At 30.5% G+C, this 20,751-nt stretch overlaps 7 protein-coding genes across 7 annotated transcripts; 3 read left to right on the forward strand and 4 right to left on the reverse strand.

The window, feature by feature from the left end:
* Positions 1–1,141: 1,141 nt before the first annotated feature.
* On the forward strand, positions 1,142–5,698 carry FG379_003619 (Low complexity with large Glu repeat; the record flags this gene model as incomplete). Its single annotated transcript, XM_067329248.1, has 1 exon — positions 1,142–5,698. The coding sequence occupies one exon, from the start codon at positions 1,142–1,144 to the stop codon at positions 5,696–5,698; it is 4,557 nt and encodes a 1,518-aa protein (XP_067185425.1).
* A 635-nt stretch (positions 5,699–6,333) lies between these two features.
* FG379_003630 (DNA topoisomerase II) lies at positions 6,334–12,303 on the forward strand (the record flags this gene model as incomplete). Its single annotated transcript, XM_067329259.1, has 2 exons — positions 6,334–11,438; positions 12,078–12,303. 2 exons carry the CDS (start codon positions 6,334–6,336, stop codon positions 12,301–12,303), a joined length of 5,331 nt encoding a protein of 1,776 aa, XP_067185436.1.
* Positions 12,304–12,357: 54 nt separating this feature from the next.
* FG379_003329 (Yip1p like integral membrane) lies at positions 12,358–13,410 on the reverse strand (the record flags this gene model as incomplete). The annotated part of the gene is made up of 1 exon (XM_067328958.1): positions 12,358–13,410. The coding sequence occupies one exon, from the start codon at positions 13,408–13,410 to the stop codon at positions 12,358–12,360; it is 1,053 nt and encodes a 350-aa protein (XP_067185135.1).
* Positions 13,411–14,172: 762 nt separating this feature from the next.
* FG379_003340 (UDP-N-acetylglucosamine pyrophosphorylase Qri1p) lies at positions 14,173–15,897 on the reverse strand (the record flags this gene model as incomplete). Its single annotated transcript, XM_067328969.1, has 1 exon — positions 14,173–15,897. The coding sequence occupies one exon, from the start codon at positions 15,895–15,897 to the stop codon at positions 14,173–14,175; it is 1,725 nt and encodes a 574-aa protein (XP_067185146.1).
* Positions 15,898–16,313: 416 nt separating this feature from the next.
* FG379_003351 (uncharacterized protein) lies at positions 16,314–18,593 on the forward strand (the record flags this gene model as incomplete). The annotated part of the gene is made up of 1 exon (XM_067328980.1): positions 16,314–18,593. The coding sequence occupies one exon, from the start codon at positions 16,314–16,316 to the stop codon at positions 18,591–18,593; it is 2,280 nt and encodes a 759-aa protein (XP_067185157.1).
* A 58-nt stretch (positions 18,594–18,651) lies between these two features.
* Positions 18,652–19,665, reverse strand: FG379_003362 (uncharacterized protein; the record flags this gene model as incomplete). Its single annotated transcript, XM_067328991.1, has 1 exon — positions 18,652–19,665. One exon carries the CDS (start codon positions 19,663–19,665, stop codon positions 18,652–18,654), a length of 1,014 nt encoding a protein of 337 aa, XP_067185168.1.
* A 539-nt stretch (positions 19,666–20,204) lies between these two features.
* Positions 20,205–20,606, reverse strand: FG379_003373 (60S ribosomal L24; the record flags this gene model as incomplete). Its single annotated transcript, XM_067329002.1, has 1 exon — positions 20,205–20,606. The coding sequence occupies one exon, from the start codon at positions 20,604–20,606 to the stop codon at positions 20,205–20,207; it is 402 nt and encodes a 133-aa protein (XP_067185179.1).
* Between the last annotated feature and the right edge of the window lie 145 nt (positions 20,607–20,751).

Below are 20,751 nucleotides of genomic sequence, written 5' to 3' on the forward strand. Positions count from 1 at the left end.
ATGCTTCAATTGTATTTTTTCTATGATTAAAGTTAAAAGTTATTTTATTATTGTTTTCTATACATTTAAATCAAACAGTTTTTCTTTTTTTGAAGTGTTTATTATGATTTCAAATTACCCGAAAGCAATATTATAATATTAAATAAATGCTACGATAACTTTATTCCTAAAACCTTGATACAAAATTATATTAACGTATCTTTACTCTACCCCAAACCTAACTATTTTTTTATCCGAAGTTTGAAAAGAACAAGCACACCACCTCTTAAAAGCAAGTAATATATCTGCCTAAAAATTTCTAAAAAATAATTAAAAAAATATTTGGCGCGTATTCCATTATTGGAAAAAAGAAACTTTTATTTACTACGGTGAAATGATGATCAAATTCGCATTTTTTGAGGAACTAGGTGCCAGAAAAATACTAGTTTAAATAGTCAAGCCCAAATTTTGTATACATACGAACATCATATATAAGACACTGTAATTCATGAATCATTCACTGAAAAAAGCAAGTATGAAATAAAACCAAATGTTTGTCATAATCTTCCTTTGTTACATTTTTATCCATGTAAAGCCAAATTAAAGGGGTAATTTGGGCGGGGTAGTTTTGTTTTCTATTAAAAAATGAATAAATGTATAATTTTTTTTTGTAGGCTTAAGAAACTACATGTTTTTTTCTTTCTATAATTGTTTAGACAGGACTACAGCAAATAGTAATGTTATAGACTTAGTGATGATAGAATAAGAACCCACTTTTTTATTTAACAATAAAACCCAACGTTAGTTTTATGTGTAGGAGGGTCCATGCATTTTTTTTCAAACTAAATTTGATACAGGGTACCGGGTATATGTTTTTATTAAATAAAAAGAAAAATACCGGTGAAATAAAGAGAAATGAATTTACGACAAAAGTAGATATAGAGCGATAAGATCTATATAGATAAGGTTACATAACTAGATAATGAAGAATAGAATATTCAATGCGAGTACTAGATGTATATAGTGAATATTATTGTCAATAAAAAGTCACAAGAAACGGTAGAAAGGTGTTTTTATTTTTCATTTTAAATAAAGTAGGAATAATATAAAATAAATTTGAAAGGGAATAAGTTTCAGTTGTAAAAGTAAGGTGAGATAAAACATGTTGGAAGTTGAAACGCCAAAAGGCAATGAAAGTAAAAATGAAATAAGTAAAGAAACAAATATAGGTAAATCAAGCATGAATGAAAAGCGTGAGTTTAAGATAAACAATAAGGAGGACTTTGAGTATGTAAAAAAAATACTGGACGAATATGAATTATCAAGAAAATCGTTGCAGGAGGAGGTGCATAATTTGGTTTTGGATAATGAGGACTTGAAATTGAAACTAAAATCAAGTAATGATTTACTAAACTATTGGAAAGAGGAGTATGAAATATGCAATTCATCACTAGAGCTAGTAACTAAGGAGTTAGAACAACTTAAAATTCACGATGAAAATATGAATACATTCAATAAGTGTTTAAAGACTATAGAGTGTAGCAATTGTGGCAATGAATGGAAGAATGTAACTGTAGAAAATGATGAAATAATGAACAATGAGAGAAACTTGAACAATTACGTAGACATAACAAATATACTAGTTTCATCCCTATTTATTAGCAATGCAGACAATAATAATGATAGAGAAATTATTTGTAATGGAAACAGTAATGTGAAAAATGTGATATGTGAAAAAGATCAACAAATAGAAAAGTTAAAAAAGGAGAATAGCGAATATTTGATACAAATAAAAAGTAAAAATACATTAATTAGTGAACTTAGAGATGAGATTTGTAGATTAAAGAGTAGAATAGTTATTACAGAAAACAATCCAACAAACTTGATTAATATAACCAGCGATATAGAAAGTACATTTCCGATATGTAGTGAAGATGATAAAATAGTAATAAAGGATTTTGGGATGAATAAAAAAAGCAGAAAAAGAAAAATGGAGTTGGTTTCTAATATTGATAGTAACAAACATAGTAGCAACAGTTACATAGATGATGTAGTTGAAGTGACGGAAAAGGAAATGCGATTGGTACAAGAATATATGAGTGACGATGACGATAAAGTAAATGACAAGCATAGTTATAGATTTGATGAATGTGTTGAATCAATTAATGTCTATAACAGTATTGCCAACAAAAATACACAATTTTTTGAAAATAATAAACGTGATAATTCAGGGAATGATATTGATGCCACTTTTGAAATGGAGTTGGATGTTAGTAAAAAAGTTGAAATGGATGATGAGGAGTTGGGACTTGAGAATGATTGGGGTGAGGATGATTTAGACGAGATTTGGAAGGAAAATGAACAAGCAACAGAAAATATAAGGAGAAATAATAAATATGAACAATTATTTGAGAATATTATTAATGATCATAATACTATTGAATACAATAAGGATACAAATGTTGACAATAACGATTATGGTAGCAAAGGTATTAATTGTGATGATGAGAGAAGCAATAGTGTCAAAAATGTACACGATATTACTTACAATGATCACAATATTAGCAGTGATGGTGTAAAAGCAATAGCATCGCTTCTAGACGATTTTGTGAGCCATATTTCTGGTTCGTTAGAAGAAGAAAAAGACGAAGAAGAGAAAAAAGATAATAACATTAAATCACTTTTTGATTCAATTAATGATAGAGGAAGTATAAATTACAATAAGGTAACTGTGGAAAATAAAGTAAGGGGTTTGTCTGGATTTACTGGATTGGTATCTAATATAAGAAATTTCTTTAATGAGGATGTGAATCAGTGTAAGAATAGTGATAAATGTGAAAAAAGTATGGATTTAAACGAGAATGATAAAAAATCAGCTACCTTATTAGAATCTGAGGTAGATTTAGATGTAAAAAACAGGAATAATGAAGTGAATATTAATTTAGATGAAAACAAAATGAGCGATGATAATGAGAATAACATCAATTGGGAAGATGATGAATGGTTAGATAGTGAATCAATTACTTCTGTGGATTACACAAAACAAACAGGTGAAACAAGTGAAGTATGTGATGGAGTGAGTAACAATATAGATGATAAATATATTAATATGGAATTTAACTCCGTTGGGAAATTTATTTGTGGAGAAAATGATAATATAGTTAAGTTAAAACCATCATTAAATAGTGAGTGGGAATATGATGATTTTAGAGAATTAGACGAAAATAATAATATTGAAAAAGACCATTGTGCTTCAGAAAATAACAAACATAACTTTCACAATGGTAGTTTAGACAATTACTTTGGCGATCCATTGAAAGATGAATGGGGATTTGATGATCTTAATGAGGGTTTTGATGAAATTGAGGGAAATAATAAAGTAGAAACAAATGTTGAGTACATTAATAATGACTTACCGATAAAATGCGAATTAGATATTAAATCAGACGATTTAATTGACAATTTAACAAACTTAGAGTTAGATAGAGAAAAGAATGACAATAAGAGTAATAAATGTGAATTAAATAAGTATAAAGAAGGTTATATAAGTAATGCAACAGAATCTGAATCAGAACTAGATATTGGAGAAAAAAGTCATGAAATCGAGAGCAATATATTAAACTCTGAGTTAATATTAGAACCTGAAAGTGATGGCGTTATAAGTGACATCATTGTGAGTGAATTAATAACAGATTCAGATGGCTGTGATAAAAAGGACTATTCAGATCATTATCTAGTTGAAGATTCGCAGAAATTATATAGATTCGCAGACAAAAACAATGATGAGAATGGTAATTTGTTAAAAGTTGAAATAGGAATGAGTTCAGACATAAAAGATGTTGACAATGATGATATAAAATCATACTTTGAGGAGAAAGAGGGGGAAAATATTGGAAGTAGTGGAATGGATTTTGAACCGGAGATGAATTCTGACATTGAGGGAAGAGAGTGTGTTTTGGTTCGTGAACCTGAATCTGGTTTTGACATAGAAAAAGTTATTCATAATGAAAGAGTAGGGTTTAAATTTGAAATCGAGTCTAGTTATGAAAATGAAGAAAATAACATAATAAAATGTGAGATAAAATCAGAATATGATTTTGATGAAAATAAAAAAGTAAACTTAGAATCGAAGCTAGAGTCAGATTCTGAAGGAATTAGGGATGATAACAAAAATGATTTGATAAATAAGAAAGCAAACTCAGGATCTGAATTAGAATCTGATTTTGAGGGAATTGAGAAAAATAATAAAAAGAACATAATATATAAAGAAACAAAGTCAGAGTCAGAGTTAGAATCTGATTTCGAGGGAATTAAAGATGACAATGGAAATAATATAACATATAAAGAAACAAAGTCAGAGTCAGAGTTAGAATCTGATTTCGAGGGAATTAAAGATGACAATGGAAATAATATAACATATAAAGAAACAAAGTCAGAGTCAGAGTTAGAATCTGATTTCGAAGGAATTAAAGATAAGAATAAAAGCAATACAACGAATAAAGAAGTAGAATTGGAATCGGAGTTGGAATCTGATTTTGAAGAGAGGAAATGTGATAATAAAATCAATACAACAAATAAAGAAGCAAACTCAGAATCGGAGTTGAAATCAGATTCTAAAGGAATTGTAGATGACAATAGAAATGATACAACAAATAAAGAAACAAAATCAAAATTAGAATCTGGTTCTAAAGAGGAAAGAGAAAAAAATAAAGAGGAAAAAAAACTTAATCTCTTAAGTAATATAATATCTGAATTTGAAATTGGACAAAAAAATGGTAAAAACAGTTGTTTAATCGAAGTAAAGTCGAAAATAGAGTCAATTACGGAAAGTAAGGACTGCATAAAAGTAGAAGACGAACTAAAAACTGAACAGGAATTGGAATTAAAAAAAGAATTGAAAAGTGATGATTCAGTAGAGGGTAGTTTATTAGAGGAAAGTAATAATGACAGTTCACTTGAGTCTTCATTAAAAGATGAATGGGAATGTAATAATTGGGAAGAGAATGTCAAATTTGAAGAGGTATCAAATAGAAATAACAAAAAAACACGAGATAATAATTTTGATGATAACCTTACATTAAAGAAAGAACCAAATGAAATTGAGGATGATATTTTGTGGGAAAATGATTGGGATGAAAATTATGACGATAATGATAGCGGAGTTAAATTTAATGCAGATAATAATAATGGCAATATTTTAGATAAATTTAATGAAGAAACAAACAACAATAACTCAAATTTAAATGTATTCGATACTAATATTAAAATAGGCAGTGCCATGATTGATGACAACAGTAATGTTGACGAGAGAATATTAAATTTAAGTGATGATGATGCTGAAAAGGAATCAGTGATTAATTGGGATGACGAGTGGTCTATTGATCAAGATGAATTGAGTAACAATAAATACAGTCAAGCCAAAAATGACTACGAATGTGATATTAATATAAAAAAAAGCAATGATAATGTTAATAATAAAAATAATACTTTATTAAATAATTTATCCTGTAATTTAAACAAGAATGTAAGTTCAAATGTTAACAATTCAACTTCAATTGACGGTTGGGATAATGACAACGACTGGAATTTTGATGATTTAAATAATGAAAAGGACAACGGTGTCAACGAGTCAAATAAAATAAATAGAAATGAAGTTGATAGTAGGAACAACTCAGTATGGGAGGATATAGAGTGGAATTCTGATGATAATGATTTTTAATGTTATTTGCATATAAATTTGAATACTACATTATATATTATTACTACGTATGAATATATTATTCAGGTATTATGTTATTTAGGCTGATATTTAATGTATAATAGAAAAATGAAATGACAAATATATAAAAGTTAGATTTTCTATATTAGCCACATATTCCTAGTTTTCTTTTTCTGAAGATATATATTAAATTTATTTTTAATCTTAATATGTAGATTTTTAGGGTGTTTTCCAAATATGTCAAATAATATTTTACTATAGGTGGGTTACCCGCCAGAAAAAGAATTATTTACTCAGGCAAAGGCGAATTATTATTTCTATAATTGTGGGATAGATTTTTTTTTGCATGCATGTGTATACAAAATAAGTGTTACCGGCATAATATGAGAGGGAAAATATTTTATTACTTAAATGTAAAAATAAAAAAATTAGATTTAAATGTCGATATAATAGTAGAATACGAGGTAGATTTTGATGTAAATTAACAATTATACACATGTTTGTATGTACCTCGATACAATACACTAGATAATAAAACAATAGCCTTTGTTAATATTTAAGCAATTGAATTGAGTGTATGCATTAAACAACCAAATACAAGGTATTTTTAAGTTAATATATAGAAATAACTGGAAATGCATAAAGAAAATCAAAAAGAAAATACTAAATTAATAAACAAAAGCAGTAACTTGTTAAATATCGAGGATATCACTGGAAAAATGAGGCCAACAACTCCAAATAAAAGAAAAAAGACTGTAGAGGAAAGATATCAAAAAAAAACACAAATAGAACATATATTATTGAGGCCAGATACATATATAGGTAGTACGGAGTATCATGAGCAAAGTTTATGGGTATGGGACGATTATAATAGGAGAATGGTATATAAAACAATAAATTACGTTCCAGGTTTGTATAAAATATTTGATGAAATATTAGTGAATGCAGCAGATGTTAAAGCTCGAGAAATATCAAATAAAAATATAGAGCGTTGTACCTGCATAAAAGTGGATATAAATACAATTAAGAGGGAGATAACAGTTTATAATGATGGTGAAGGAATACCAATAGAAATACATAAAGAACATCAAGTATACGTGCCAGAATTGATATTTGGTCATTTGTTAACATCAGATAATTATGATGACAATGAAGATCGTGTTACTGGTGGTAGAAATGGATTTGGTGCTAAATTAACAAATATATTTTCAAAGGAATTTAATGTTGAGTGTGGTGATTCAAGTACAGAGAGAGTGTTTAAGATGACATGGTTGGATAATATGTCGAAAAAGTCGGATGAGATTTTAAAAGAAAATTATAAGGGTAAATCATATGTAAAAATAACATTTAAACCAGATTTAGAAAGATTTGGTGGTATGAAAGAATTTGATGATGATATATTATCGTTATTACATAAAAGGGTTTATGATATATCTGGAACAACATCTGTCAAGGTTTATTTGAATGGTAATTTAATACCGATTAAAGATTTCAAATCTTACACATTGCTTTATTTAAGATCAAGAATAAATGGCAATATATTAGAAAGCAACGATAATAACGATAATGATGAAAACAATAATGACAATATTGAAAAAAAAACAAGACCGAGTAGAAATACTGGTAAAAAGAACAATGTGTATGATTCATTAGATGGATATAATGACAAATATGACGATGAGTATGATGAATTCAATAACAATGATGAGGATGATGATTGGGATACAGAGAATTTATCGTCTAAACAGGGAAAAAAGAATCTAAAGAGCAAAAAAAAGAAAACAAATAAGAATAATAATTCAAATTTGTCTTCTTCATCAATAGTAGTTTCTGGTGGTTCTAATGACAATAATTCACCATTAATAATATACGAATCTGCAGCACCGAAATGGGAGGTTGTTATAAGTGAATCAGATGGGCAGTTTCAGCATGTTTCATTCGTGAATTCTATATGTACAATAAAGGGGGGAACCCATATATCTTACATATTGGATCCACTAATAAATGCAATATTAAAAAGAGTACAAACAAAGAACAAGGGTGGTATAGATATAAAAAATCATCACGTTAAAAGTCATATATGGATATTTGTTAAATGTTTAATAGTAAATCCGTCTTTTGATTCACAAACAAAGGAGACATTAACAACAAAAATATCGAAATATGGCTCAACATTTGCGTTGTCTGACAAAACTATAAATAGTGTAATTAAGAGTTCAATAATAGAAAATGTATTAATGTGGGCTCAGATGAAACAAAATATGGAATTAAAAAGAAAAATGAAATCTGGACAAAAAAATACAGTAACAAGTAGGTTATTGGGAATACCAAAATTAGAGGATGCCAATGAAGCAGGTGGACCTAATTCAAAAAAATGTACATTAATATTAACAGAGGGTGATTCTGCAAAAACTTCTTGTTTGGCAGGCTTATCTATAGTAGGAAGAGATTATTTTGGAGTGTTTCCATTGAGAGGTAAACTACTTAATGTAAGAGAAGCATCATTTAAGCAACAAGTAAACAATTTGGAGATACAAAATATATTAAAGATACTAGGTTTAGGAATAGGGCAAAAATATGAAAATGGCCCTGTTAACTTGAGATATGGTTCGTTAATGTTGATGACAGATCAAGATCATGATGGCAGTCATATTAAAGGTTTAATAATAAATTTGATACATTATTACTGGCCAAGCTTGGTACATTATAGGGGTTTTTTGAAACAATTCGTAACCCCAATAGTTAAAGCTAAAAAAAATAATGTTGAATTATCATTTTTCACCTTGTATGAATATGAATTGTGGAGAAAAAATAACGCAGGCAATTTGAGTGGTTGGAAGTTTAAGTATTATAAAGGTCTGGGTACATCAACAGATATTGAATTTAAAGAATACTTTACAAATATTGAGAATCACAGCATTGAATTTTTTTGGAATAATGAAGATGATGATGAAGCTATAGATATGGCATTTAGTAAAAAAAGAACTGAAGACAGAAAACAATGGATTGAATCATATAAAGATGGTAATTACATTGACTATTCAGTGAATAATCAATGCCGTAATCTAAGGTACTACGATTTTATTAATAAAGAGCTTGTGCTGTTTAGTAGATATGATACAGTTAGATCCATTCCCAATTTACTAGATGGACTTAAACCCGGTCAAAGAAAAGTTTTGTTTGCTGCATTTAAGAAAAAGTTAAATAATGAACTTAAAGTTGCTCAATTTGCAGGCTATGTTGCAGAACATAGTGCTTATCATCACGGTGAATCTTCATTGCAGAGTACCATTGTTAATATGGCACAAAATTTTGTTGGAAGTAATAATTTAAATTTATTACAGCCATGTGGCCAATTTGGTAGTAGAAAAGAAGGTGGTAAAGATGCAAGCGCTGCTCGTTATATATTTACAAAGTTATCGAAATGGACAAGATATATATTCCCAGAAGCAGATGATCCGTTATTAAATTATCTATATGATGATGGTCAACAAATTGAGCCTTTATATTACGTTCCAATTATACCAATGATATTAGTTAATGGTACAGATGGAATAGGTACCGGTTGGAGTAGTTCTGTTCCAAATTATAATCCAAAGGATATAATAATGAATTTAAAGAGGGTATTGAGAGGTGAAATCATGGTTCCAATGACTCCATGGTACAAGTCATTTAAAGGTAAAGTTGTGCCTATTAAACAGAAAAATAGCAAAAAAAACTCTTCAAATATTAATAATAGGAAAAATAACGTTAACGTCAGTAAAAGTAATGTAGATAATTCTCAGTTTTCTGATATAGATATGGAAGATGAAAATACACAAAACAATAATGGTAATAACAGTGTTGAAAATTCAAATTTGGAACTAGGTGCAAATTATGAAACATACGGTAATTGGTATAAAAAAGATGAAGAAACACTTGTTATTACGGAATTGCCCGTTAGAAAATGGACACAAGATTATAAAGAATGGTTAGAATCCACGTTAATTCCGCCTCCAAATACGGATGCAGATGATATAGACAATTATTGGGTAATAGATTACAGAGACAACTCGTCACATGAAAGTGTTAACATAAAGTTAAGGTTAAAACCAGAAAAATTACTACAAGTTGAGAATGAGGGTATAGAAAAGGTACTTAAATTGAAGTCAACTTTATCAACGAGTAATATGACTTTATTTGATCATAATAGTCGTATTGTCCGTTACGAGACTGAATTAGATATATTAAAAGAATTTATTCCAATTAGGCTGGAGATGTATAACAAAAGGAAAAAATATTTGCTTTCCAAGTTGAATTATGATAAATATATATTAGAACAAAAAATATTGTTTTTAAAATTAGTTATAGGCGATAAAATTAAATTGAGTAATAAAAATAAAGAAAGTCTAGTGTTGGAACTAAAAAGGAATAATGTTAAATCGATTAATGAAATTAAAAGTGTAACAAAGTGGGATGATTTAAAAAAAAATGAGGATTATGAATCAAATTACAATGAATACTCTGACTCAGAAGGTATGATGACATACATTAAGGGTGAAGACGATGAAATTAAACTTTATGACTATTTGCTTTCGATGCCACTTTGGAATTTAACCATTGAAAAAATGGAAATGTTGGAAAATGAATTGGAGAGGAAAACAAGTGAGTATAACAAATTAATGAGTACTAGTATTGAGGAAATATGGAACAATGAATTAGATGAATTGTTGAATGTTATTGAGGAAGAAGAGACTAGAGAAGAGATAGTTGAGGCCGAGCACAAAAGTTTGTTGGAAAAAAGGCGTTTATCTGTTGATTGGAATGTAAATAATAATAAAAAGAATAATACTAGAAGGAAAAACAATAGACAATCTGACACTAGTAGCAGTATTACAAGTAGAAAATTACAACAAAATAACAAAAAAATAACAAAACAAGACAGAAAAAAGAACAAAAAATCATCTTCTGAGAGCGAGTTGGAGGATGATGCTGAATTAGACGATATTTATGACTACGGAGAGGATGACTACGATTGTATTGAATCTGAAGATGTGGAATCAAATTACGAAGACTATAACGAGTCCATTAAATTAAATAATGCAAAAAACAAGAAAAGTAGGCCTGAAAGTAGTTCTAGAAAAGCAACTCATTGCGATTCTAACGCCAGTAAATCTAAACCAAAAACACTTACATCACTAAAAAAACAAATGGAACAGAAATCAAGGCTGAAGAAGGTAAGAAATAATTCGCAAGAAAATGAAACGAATTTGAGTAGTGGCTTTGGTGATAATAATAATAAAATCAACAGCGAAAGCGATCAGAACAAAATAATTAAGCCGTTAGAATCGACATCATTGTTACAGAGATTACAACAAAGAGCTGATTTGGTTAATTATTTAAATAAAACAACAAAAGCGAGCTCTTATTTAACACAGGAAAAATCCAGTTCTCTTATTCAAACAAAAATCCCCGACATATTTAAAAGCAAGGAAAGCAACAATATAGCTAACAATAATAGTACCGTTGCCAATATAAATGAAAACTGCAGCTCATCTTCATCAAAAGTATCTCTTTTCAACGGCTCTAATGGTGTTGAAAAAACAAACACTACAAGAATCAGTAGAAGGAAAAGACCCTTAATTTTAAGTGACGATGATGGCGAGGATGACGATAATGAAAACGATGAAATTGAGGACGAGTTCCAAGAATCAGAAAATAGCGTTTCAAGTGACTCTGTAAACGAAAGCGACTTTAGCGAGTATTCTGACTAAACTACGTAAACAAGTAAAATCGTTTTGGGTGTTCTTTCCTTATTTAACTTATTAGTTCCTAGTTGTGTACATCCAAACCAAGACAAGAATGGGCGTTGAACAGAAATAATGAAAAACAAAACTAATTGCTTGATTTCATTCACGTAGTTGAAAACATGCTTGATTAATAAATGTAGTAACCTAATTTTCGCTTTTTTTCAAAACCTTTCTTTGTCCTTATTTATCAATGTGAAAAGACATAACCGGCGCGTCTAATGCTGAAGTGTATACAAATATCAGTGTTGAAATAACAGAAAGAGTGGGAGAAAGGGATAGAAAACAATATAGTTGTTGAATACAGCCTAAGAAGGAGTTCATACAGTAGTTTGTAGAAGCATACTGCTTTTTGATATTTTAAGATAGTGTACTGCAAAGAACAAAGGGTCATTAGTTTAGAGGACGGGTGAAACAAACAATTTTCTGAGAAAAACATTCGTGGGGAGGATTAAAGAACATAATAGATCTGTGCCACTTTATGCCCTGATTTTGTGTATAGGGTGTAAGGTTTGACAAGTTAGGTACGAAGGCAACCTGCCAGCACATTATACGAATTAGGCCTTGAAATTAATAACATTCAAGATGTCCAGAGGTAATCAAAGGGATATAGACAGGCAGAGAGCCCAAAAGCGTCAAGATAGGACGGCACCAAAAACGGGAAAGTCAACGATTGAACAGAAGGACAAAATACTAAGCATTGTGTGTAATATATGTAAACAATCATTTATGTGCACAGCAAATAAACAGACATTGGAAGTTCACGTGGAAACGAGACATCCAAAACTTGATTATTCGCAGTGCTTTCCAAACAACTAAGTAGCGTGGATATATAAATTTTAATATATAATGTGTATATATGAATTATAGAAATTAAAATATGGTAACGATAGTAAAACAGGCGTATAAAAGAGCAATGGGATAGGCAATTAAATACCTTTGGTGTTTCAGAGAAACTGTGTATTCGAAAAATCTGGAGGCAGTAATTGTACTCCACATATTGAAAAATATCGCCATGAGAATGCCAATCTTGGTTCTGAGTGAGAATATAACGGATATGCCTGCAAGAATGACTATAGGAAGTAGTGAATATCCGAGAATTGACATAGTAGTATAAAGGTCAATGCCTTGGTTGTTGCTCATAATGTTTAAAAGAATATAAGTGCCAATGCAACTAAGTATTCCAATTCCATATATATACCCGAAGTGTATTTTTCCAGCAAGTAGTAGAAAAAAGCCTAGACAACCAATGAGTAGAATAGGTCCGGCCATATCCCACTCTACTTCTTTTCCCTCCCCAATACTTTTAAACAACACAACACATTTCATGTACTTTAATATATTTAATGGATCTATTCCAAGTTCCTCCAGAAGGGGAGGTTCGTTCAATATATCATCGTAGCAATCATCATTTGAAGGTTGTGCATTTGTATTGGATGTACCGTTACCCGACCAAATTAACTTAGGGTTTAGTAGCTTTATAAACGATATTATTCCACCAACTGAATTCAAATTGACATTATTTATAGGTGATTGCGACAAGGAGGGTACTTGCATCTTCTCCGACTCCATTAGTACACTGTTTTCATTTAATATATTGTTTCCAGGCATTGTGGATGGAATAGTTGGTCCTGGAAAAAAGTCATTGTAGCTGCTTGTTTCACTGTTTATATTAAAAGGCGACTTTCTAGGTACATTGCCATTTAAACCTTGAGTGTTGTTATTGTTGACATTTTTCTGATAATAATACATTTGATTATTGCTGTAGTGACTGTTATTTAGTGGATCTGGCTTTGTAGAGTCGTAGCTGTTCATAAACTCAACTTCACCACCATCCTGTTTTAGTTTGTTCATTGTATAAAATTGAAGTGAGTTCGTGTTCAACCCATTATTGTAATTGTTATTGTAGTTATTGTTATAACTCATATTGGGCACTAAACACCACAAAAGTGTACTGGTTGGACTTTAAATACTGAATTTGTGAATCAAACAGGAAAAAATAATTTTTTTCAAATTTAATTGGTCTTTAGGAGTTTAATTTAAACCTCTCAATAAATTTGTATCTTTAGTTTTAAAATCCAATGTCCAGTAACAAGTTTGTGATATCTCAGAAAACGCAAAAAGCAGGACAAATTCTTTGATTACAAGTAAAATAATCCTATTAAACACTTTTATTTTAATTTTATTTTACATTCTTTTCCACAAACTTTTTTTTAACCGGTTAATATACTTAATAAAGATCGCAATTAATTATTTGGGGGAAAATAATATTTTATTTCCCAATTAGAGGTGGGGAATGGTCCATAATGTTAGGAGCGTACTTTTTAGTCATATTTTGTTAAAAATTGCTAGTTTAAGTACTTTTAATTTCTAATTACCCACTTAAAAGCCCATAAATACTTAAATTTTATTTTGAATGGATACAAATTTCTAAACTCGGTTCAGAGTTATGCACAACAGGAAGGAGAAAACATTCTGAAGAGGGATTGACGTAGAGAATTAATAGTGTAAATACGACCTATGCCAATTTAGTGGTTAAAATTTGTTTTGTACCTTATCTACCTACTTATTTACGAATAAAGCTGAATACTTAATGTCTCCTGTTATTAAAGGCTGCAAACCCCCACGAATAGTGCATCTACATGCATTCCATACATTAATCATTGCCTTTGAGAATTCAGATGACAATTAAATTTCATCGTAGCACTCAATTTCGGAATTATCGTTGATATAGATGTACTTCTTGTCAGAGTTGCATACATCCGAAAATCTTTGGAGATTTTCTCCAAAGTATGTGAGTAGTGGGGATATTTCAAGATATACCGGTGAGAATCCGCTATTATTGTATACCTTGCTGTTTTTAGATGTGTATCTTTGAATGAATGATTTATTTAGATCTGAAATGGCATTTTGACAGTTTTGTGGAGTATCATCACCGTGGTTCGACTTTACAGGTGAGAATTCGTTTCTTTCAACATTTATGCAGTGTATCGGAACAGTAACGAACTCAAAAGAATCGAATATAAACATCTCCAGTTTGATTCCATTGTTATCTAGAGGGTCAACTATACTAGAATTACTAATATCGTAGTGTTTTATTTGTTTGATTGCAATATGATAGTCAAGTTTGTCCCCTTTAGATATATATTTCATGTATTCTAAACTAAAGAGATGTACTCCGATACTTCCATATACAAATTCGCTACAATTGTCTAAACCACTTATTTCTGAGTACTCAATTATTTGAGGTACACATGAGTTGTCGTTTTTGTTATATTTTTCTACAATAGTACCTATCTTTTCGTAACTGTCTTTTTTTAAAACAGTTTTTGTAGATATTTGCAGGTTAAATAGATCAGTGTAACCAATGAAAAATGGATCACATATTTTGCAAAGTGGGTTGTCTATGCAATGTATAAAAACATATTTTATTCCTTTTTTTTCCATGTCGTCTATTATTCCCTTGTTCAACATTGAATTAAATACTCCCCCGTTTCCGTTTGGTGACTTTAGTAATTTGTATTTGCTTTCCAAAAAAAAGTTTTTGCTGTGTATACTTATACTCGGAATTGAATCCTGTTTAAAAAAGATAACATTTTCTTCTTTAAGTCCAAAGTAATTGTTCTCTCTAAAGTAATCCTTGATCTTCTTGTCATTGCTTATTGAAGTCATTATATACAACGGTATTGTACATTCAATATTTATTAACTTAGATAAACTTCTGAGCCTGTAACAAAATATTTTAAAAAAGCTGTCATTACTTATCTTTCCGATGGGATAGGTTCCTTTCGGTCCATTGTAACCCAGTCTAGACCCGTCTCCACCTGAAAGCATTACCACCGCTACTTTCCCTTGGCTTATTAAGCTCAGTCCGTGTTCATGCATCGCACTCCTAGTACTTTCCGGAATAGATTTTAATTCTGAAACATAAATCTTGCCTTCTCCCACTTTCATATCTTTGCTCATTTCATTTACTATTTTATTTATGTCTAGATTGCAATCTCTTTCGACACAATTCTCATTCTCGTGGAAAATGCCATTATATTTACTCGTTTTTCTGTAGCACAACTTCCAGTCTAGAATCTTTGGCGTTCTGTACTCAATATTCTCAGATATTTCATTTTTTGCAGCGAAAATACCGTTGGGAGTATTTTCGGCGATAATGTCCAACACCACCTTACACTTTTTTACAAACTTATCGTCCTCTAATGCAGTACTTAAATCATTCAGTAGATCATCTAAGCTGTTGTCAACACAACAACAAATTGGTTCATCGGGCCCGTCGTTTTTTAATTCAACTCCCACGTTGTGCTTCCCCTCTTGCCACAGTCTTTCAATGTAATCTATTAATTCGTTCATTTTATGTCTACTTAGACTTTCTACTACTTTGTTAAGGCTCCCATCATGTGTCATCCTCTAAAGTCTGCTCGATTAAAACAAGTCTGTTAATAATGAACTTCGTTTACTCTTTGAATTCCTACTTTATTTTCTTCCCATTTGCCATAAGCTACCTTGGAATGAAATATTAAGATCTCTTTGCCGCCAGCGGCAGTGACGGTACCTATTCATATTTAACGAAAAGGGTGAAAGTAGAAGAAAAATTGACAAGGTAAAATTAATTACGAGTTGAATTAAAAAACAAAAGTATGGACTGATAATACAAGACAAGTTATTTAATAAATTTTTGCTTGGAGCAGGCTTCATCATAAACGTTTGCAAGACTCATTTTACGTAAGATATAAAGGTTCGTTTATTGTGGGAGGTTAAATTGCGACGGGGAATAGCGATAAGCAATTTGTGAAACATCGCACTGGTCAAAGGGAGAAAAGATGTCGGAGGATGTTGAGGTAGTGGTTGTGAGTGATGACAATGAGGAGTCTAGTTCTAATACTGATATTGGAAACGGTAAAATAGGTAACCATGCGTTGATAAATAATATAAATGGTGGGAGAATGTATATTGATCAAGTAATTAATGTACCGAAAATAAATGAGCTTGGATCCTCTACAATAAAGGATAACTTAGAATTTGAACCCTTAAAAATAAGTTTGTACGAACTAATTATGAGACAACTTATAGACGATGGTTTGGTAGAGGTGGCCCAGTTGTTGCATACCAAAACTAGAACTTCAATACCAATACATATACAAAAAAATAGTTTGTATAACTTATATAAAACTGTGACCTATTTACCCATGGATATTAGACTTGGAAGTAACGAAAACAATGAGAGTAATGACTTATTGGAACTCAAGAGTACTAATTATGTAAGAAGAATCGAATCGATATTGCCACATTTAGATAACCTAACAAAAAAGTGGATACCTGTAAGACCCAGATCAAGGTTTTTGTATTTATATAGAAAACATAATATAGTCAATCGCATGTGCAACAATGGCAATGAGTTGAGCAGAAATGGCAATAACAATGAGGGAAACAAAGTAGGAGATAGCAATAAAAATAAAGAGGAGAATGTAAACAATAAGGAAAAAGGTGGCAATTTAACTAGAGAGTTTTACTATTTGGAAAACCTGTCTAAATTAAAAGTACTGGACTCGTGGAACACAGTACCTAATATATCGGCCAAATTAAGAGGTAACACTATAATATCAAATCATAGGCCATACTGCAGGGCGTTGGCGGTGAGCCCAAATGGCATGTTTATCGCAACGGGAGGAGCGGATGGGATAGTAAAAATAGTTCCATCACCACTTTCTTTATCAAATTACATGCCACAAACAATTACGGGTTCGATAAACTTACCCGGATTTGAAATAAATGCACATTCGAATATATCTTCACAGCAGAAAACATTCACAGAAAGTAAGGGAATAATTACAGCACTTGGTTATAGAATGCATAAGGATGTACTTATATCAGGAGATACTGATTCATCTATTATAATATACAACATAAAAGAAATAACTTCAGGGGTAAATAACAACAATATTGGAGACAACGATGAAGTTATTTATAATCAAAAAAGCACTTTAAATTCAGAAATAGGGAATTTTGGTAGAAAAGTTGTGGCAAGAAAACCAATACAAAACATAACTGAAAGTTGTCCAATAAATTGCATTGGAATACATCCCTTAGATGAACACTTTTACATAGGTACTAAAGACCCAGTACTTAGATTATATGATATAAATACACTTGATTGCTTCACGTCACTGCATCCGTCTCATCAACACTGTTCTCCTATAAATGACATTAATGTTTCACAGGATGGATCAATTGTACTTACTTGCAGTGAAGATGGTACAATCAAAATATGGGATTCAGTTAATTTATCATGCATAAACACTATCTACGGTGCTCACAACAACAAGCCTGTACATTCTCTTTCTCTATCGATATCACAACGTTATTTGCTTTCTTCTGGAGGAGATGGTATGGCTAGACTTTGGGATTTGCGACAAGGCAAGGAGCTAGTTAATTATTATACTGGACTACGTTGTTCATGCCATTCAAAGGTATCTTTCTTGTTAGATGAAAGATATACTATTCTAACCACTGTTGATGGCTCTAATGCTACATACACCTCTGTCAATAAAGACAATTTATACAATTTCACGGACGGCTGTAACAATAGTACTGGTAATATTAACACTATCGGCGACAACAAGGGGTCCAACAATATCAATATTAGTGGTGACATTGGTATGGGTAATTGCAATATAAGTGACAACTTTATGGGAAACAATACCAACACAAAAGGAATCCCAAATATTGAACTTAGAATAAACAATAAGACTAGAATATTTGGTTCAAACATATTTAAAAATAATAAGAAAAACAAATCTTCAGTCATTTTAGATCATCAGATTAATAACAAGAACAATAACACTGGGGATTTATTGATATATAATACAATTACGGGAAGCATTGTGAATACCGTTGAAGGCATACATGATGCTCCCGTAATGAATTTTGAGTTGCTATACAATTCTAGTGTTTTGTCGGGACTTAAATATAGCACTAATGATGACAGTCATACTGACAGCAGTGATCCAATTCACAATAAGAAGACAGACTGTTCCATTGTTACTGTTTCTGATGACGGAAAATGCAGAATATTAGACCTGAATAATCTTTATAATATCTGACACTAATTGTGACTTAAATATACATAGGTAGTAAAATTAACAAATAAACAACTATTCTCTATAATTTTGTCAATCTTGAAAAACTCGTATTGCTTTTTTTTCCCTTGTAGCTCGAATAAGAATTTCTGAGTTCGTAATCTATATATCTCAAATCGCCTTTCGACTTGTTGATTGCATTCTTTATCAATGGTGACTTCAGCAATAACCTCGTTTCATCTTTCAACTCGCTGTTCTCTTGTTTTCTCCTAATTTTTTTCAAGAACAGCAGCCTATCCCTATTTAACGGCAATAGCTCCCTTCCGTCGCTGTTGTATCTTGTATTACTGGGATTAATTTTTTCCGAGGCCATTTTACTATTATTATTGTTACAATTACTGTTTTTAGTATTTAAATTGTAATTGATAGCGTCAGTTTTGTTTGTTCCAAACATGAATGTAGTTCTTGGCTCATTTTTCTGAAGAATAAGACTACTATCATCTTTATAGTTGGTAGAATCCCTTATGTTAGTAATATCATTAGTTAGTGTTTTCATTTCGGAATTAATTAGGTTAATCTCTCTATTTAAATTGTGTCTAATGCTCTGTTCTTCTATCCAGTATAATTTGCTTCTCTTTTTAATTTGATCCCTGTTTTCTAATTCCAAGAATGAAATATAATTGTCATTTGTATAATTTGATTGAAATTCACTAATATTCATTTTTTCATTATTATTAAATGGTAATTTACCATTATAGTTGCCTCTATCTAAATCTATTCCAGCATTATCATCACAAATTAATTCATTTTGTGAAAGAGTTCCAGGCAAATCATGTATAGATCTTTTTATTACCTCATGGTTATCCTTATTCTTGTTTAAATAATTTAGATCCGGATAATAATCGTCCCTAATTATATTGTTCAGTTTCTCATAGTATTCTTCTTGATTTAGCACTATTTTTTTATTTACTTTAACTTCAAACTGATTATTTATTTTTGTTGCTCTTATCAATCTTTCTTTTAATTCATCATTTATTTTACCATTTCCAATTTTAATTAGATTTTTTTGCACTATTTTCTCGTTGTCATCGTTCATTTATAAGCTCTCATATATTATTCATTAATTTTTTAAGTATTTCTGTCTGATTCAATTAAATAATTCCCTATTATTTACAAGTTCCGTTCTCTAAATTTCTAGCGAAAAAAAATTTACCTCTCCAAACCATTAGGCAGCCAAGTGCCCTTCATTATTATTATAAAGAACTAAGGGCGCAATGCATAAAGTAATTGGGAAATCTAAAGGCAAAACAAGAAAAAATATAAGGTCATGCAAGAATAAGAAAATTTAGAAATGAATTCTATTTAAGTTTGTGCTAGTGACTTCAATAATATATTTTAAGGAAAATATATTTATTGTCTGGAAAAGAAAAATGAAAAAAAAGATAACAATCTATGTATATATATAGTGCATATATATTAATAAATCAATTCATTATTATCTTGATTTTATCATAAGTCTTGTTATTTCTCATGCCATTTACCTTTATTTTGAATACCTCCAACATTACTCCTTAATACTAATATCTAGTAATAAATGGTCTAAAATTCAGTTAACTAAGTAATTTTCATTTAATTTCACTTTTTATTTACTTGTTTTCTTTTTTGTTGCCTAGCCTTTGCCTCAGTTAGTGCAGCCTTTTGAGCAGTGGCAGATGCTTGCTGATATTGAGCCCTTTTTTGCTTAATATCATCCAATGACAAACCTTCAATTGCCTTATGTAACCTAACTGTCTTTCTTGCTCTCCTTTTTGTTGTAGTTCCTTGATTCGTCAATTTTTTGTTCATTCTACGCCATCCCACTGACCACTTTAATTTGACTGCCTTTATTTTCTGATGGAACAAAGATGCACATTTTTGATTCAAAAATGTAGACACTCTTCCATCTCTTGCTACAAATTTCCTACCTCTTCCTGGGTATATACGGTATTCACTATATGAGCAAACATCTGTCTTGATTGTTGTTTTAACAGTAGACATTTTTACTTCACTTTCTCCCTTTTGTTCAATCGGTATTACCTTCCTTAATTATATATACAATTGTTCCAGTGAAATCACCACAAATTTATTTCCAGTGACCTATAATGTCTTAAACTTATATCCTATTACAAATTTCCACTTTTAT

Source organism: Cryptosporidium bovis (assembly GCF_009768925.1).
Source record: "Cryptosporidium bovis isolate 45015 chromosome Unknown contig_8, whole genome shotgun sequence".
NCBI classification, from domain to species: Eukaryota; Apicomplexa; class Conoidasida; order Eucoccidiorida; family Cryptosporidiidae; genus Cryptosporidium; species Cryptosporidium bovis.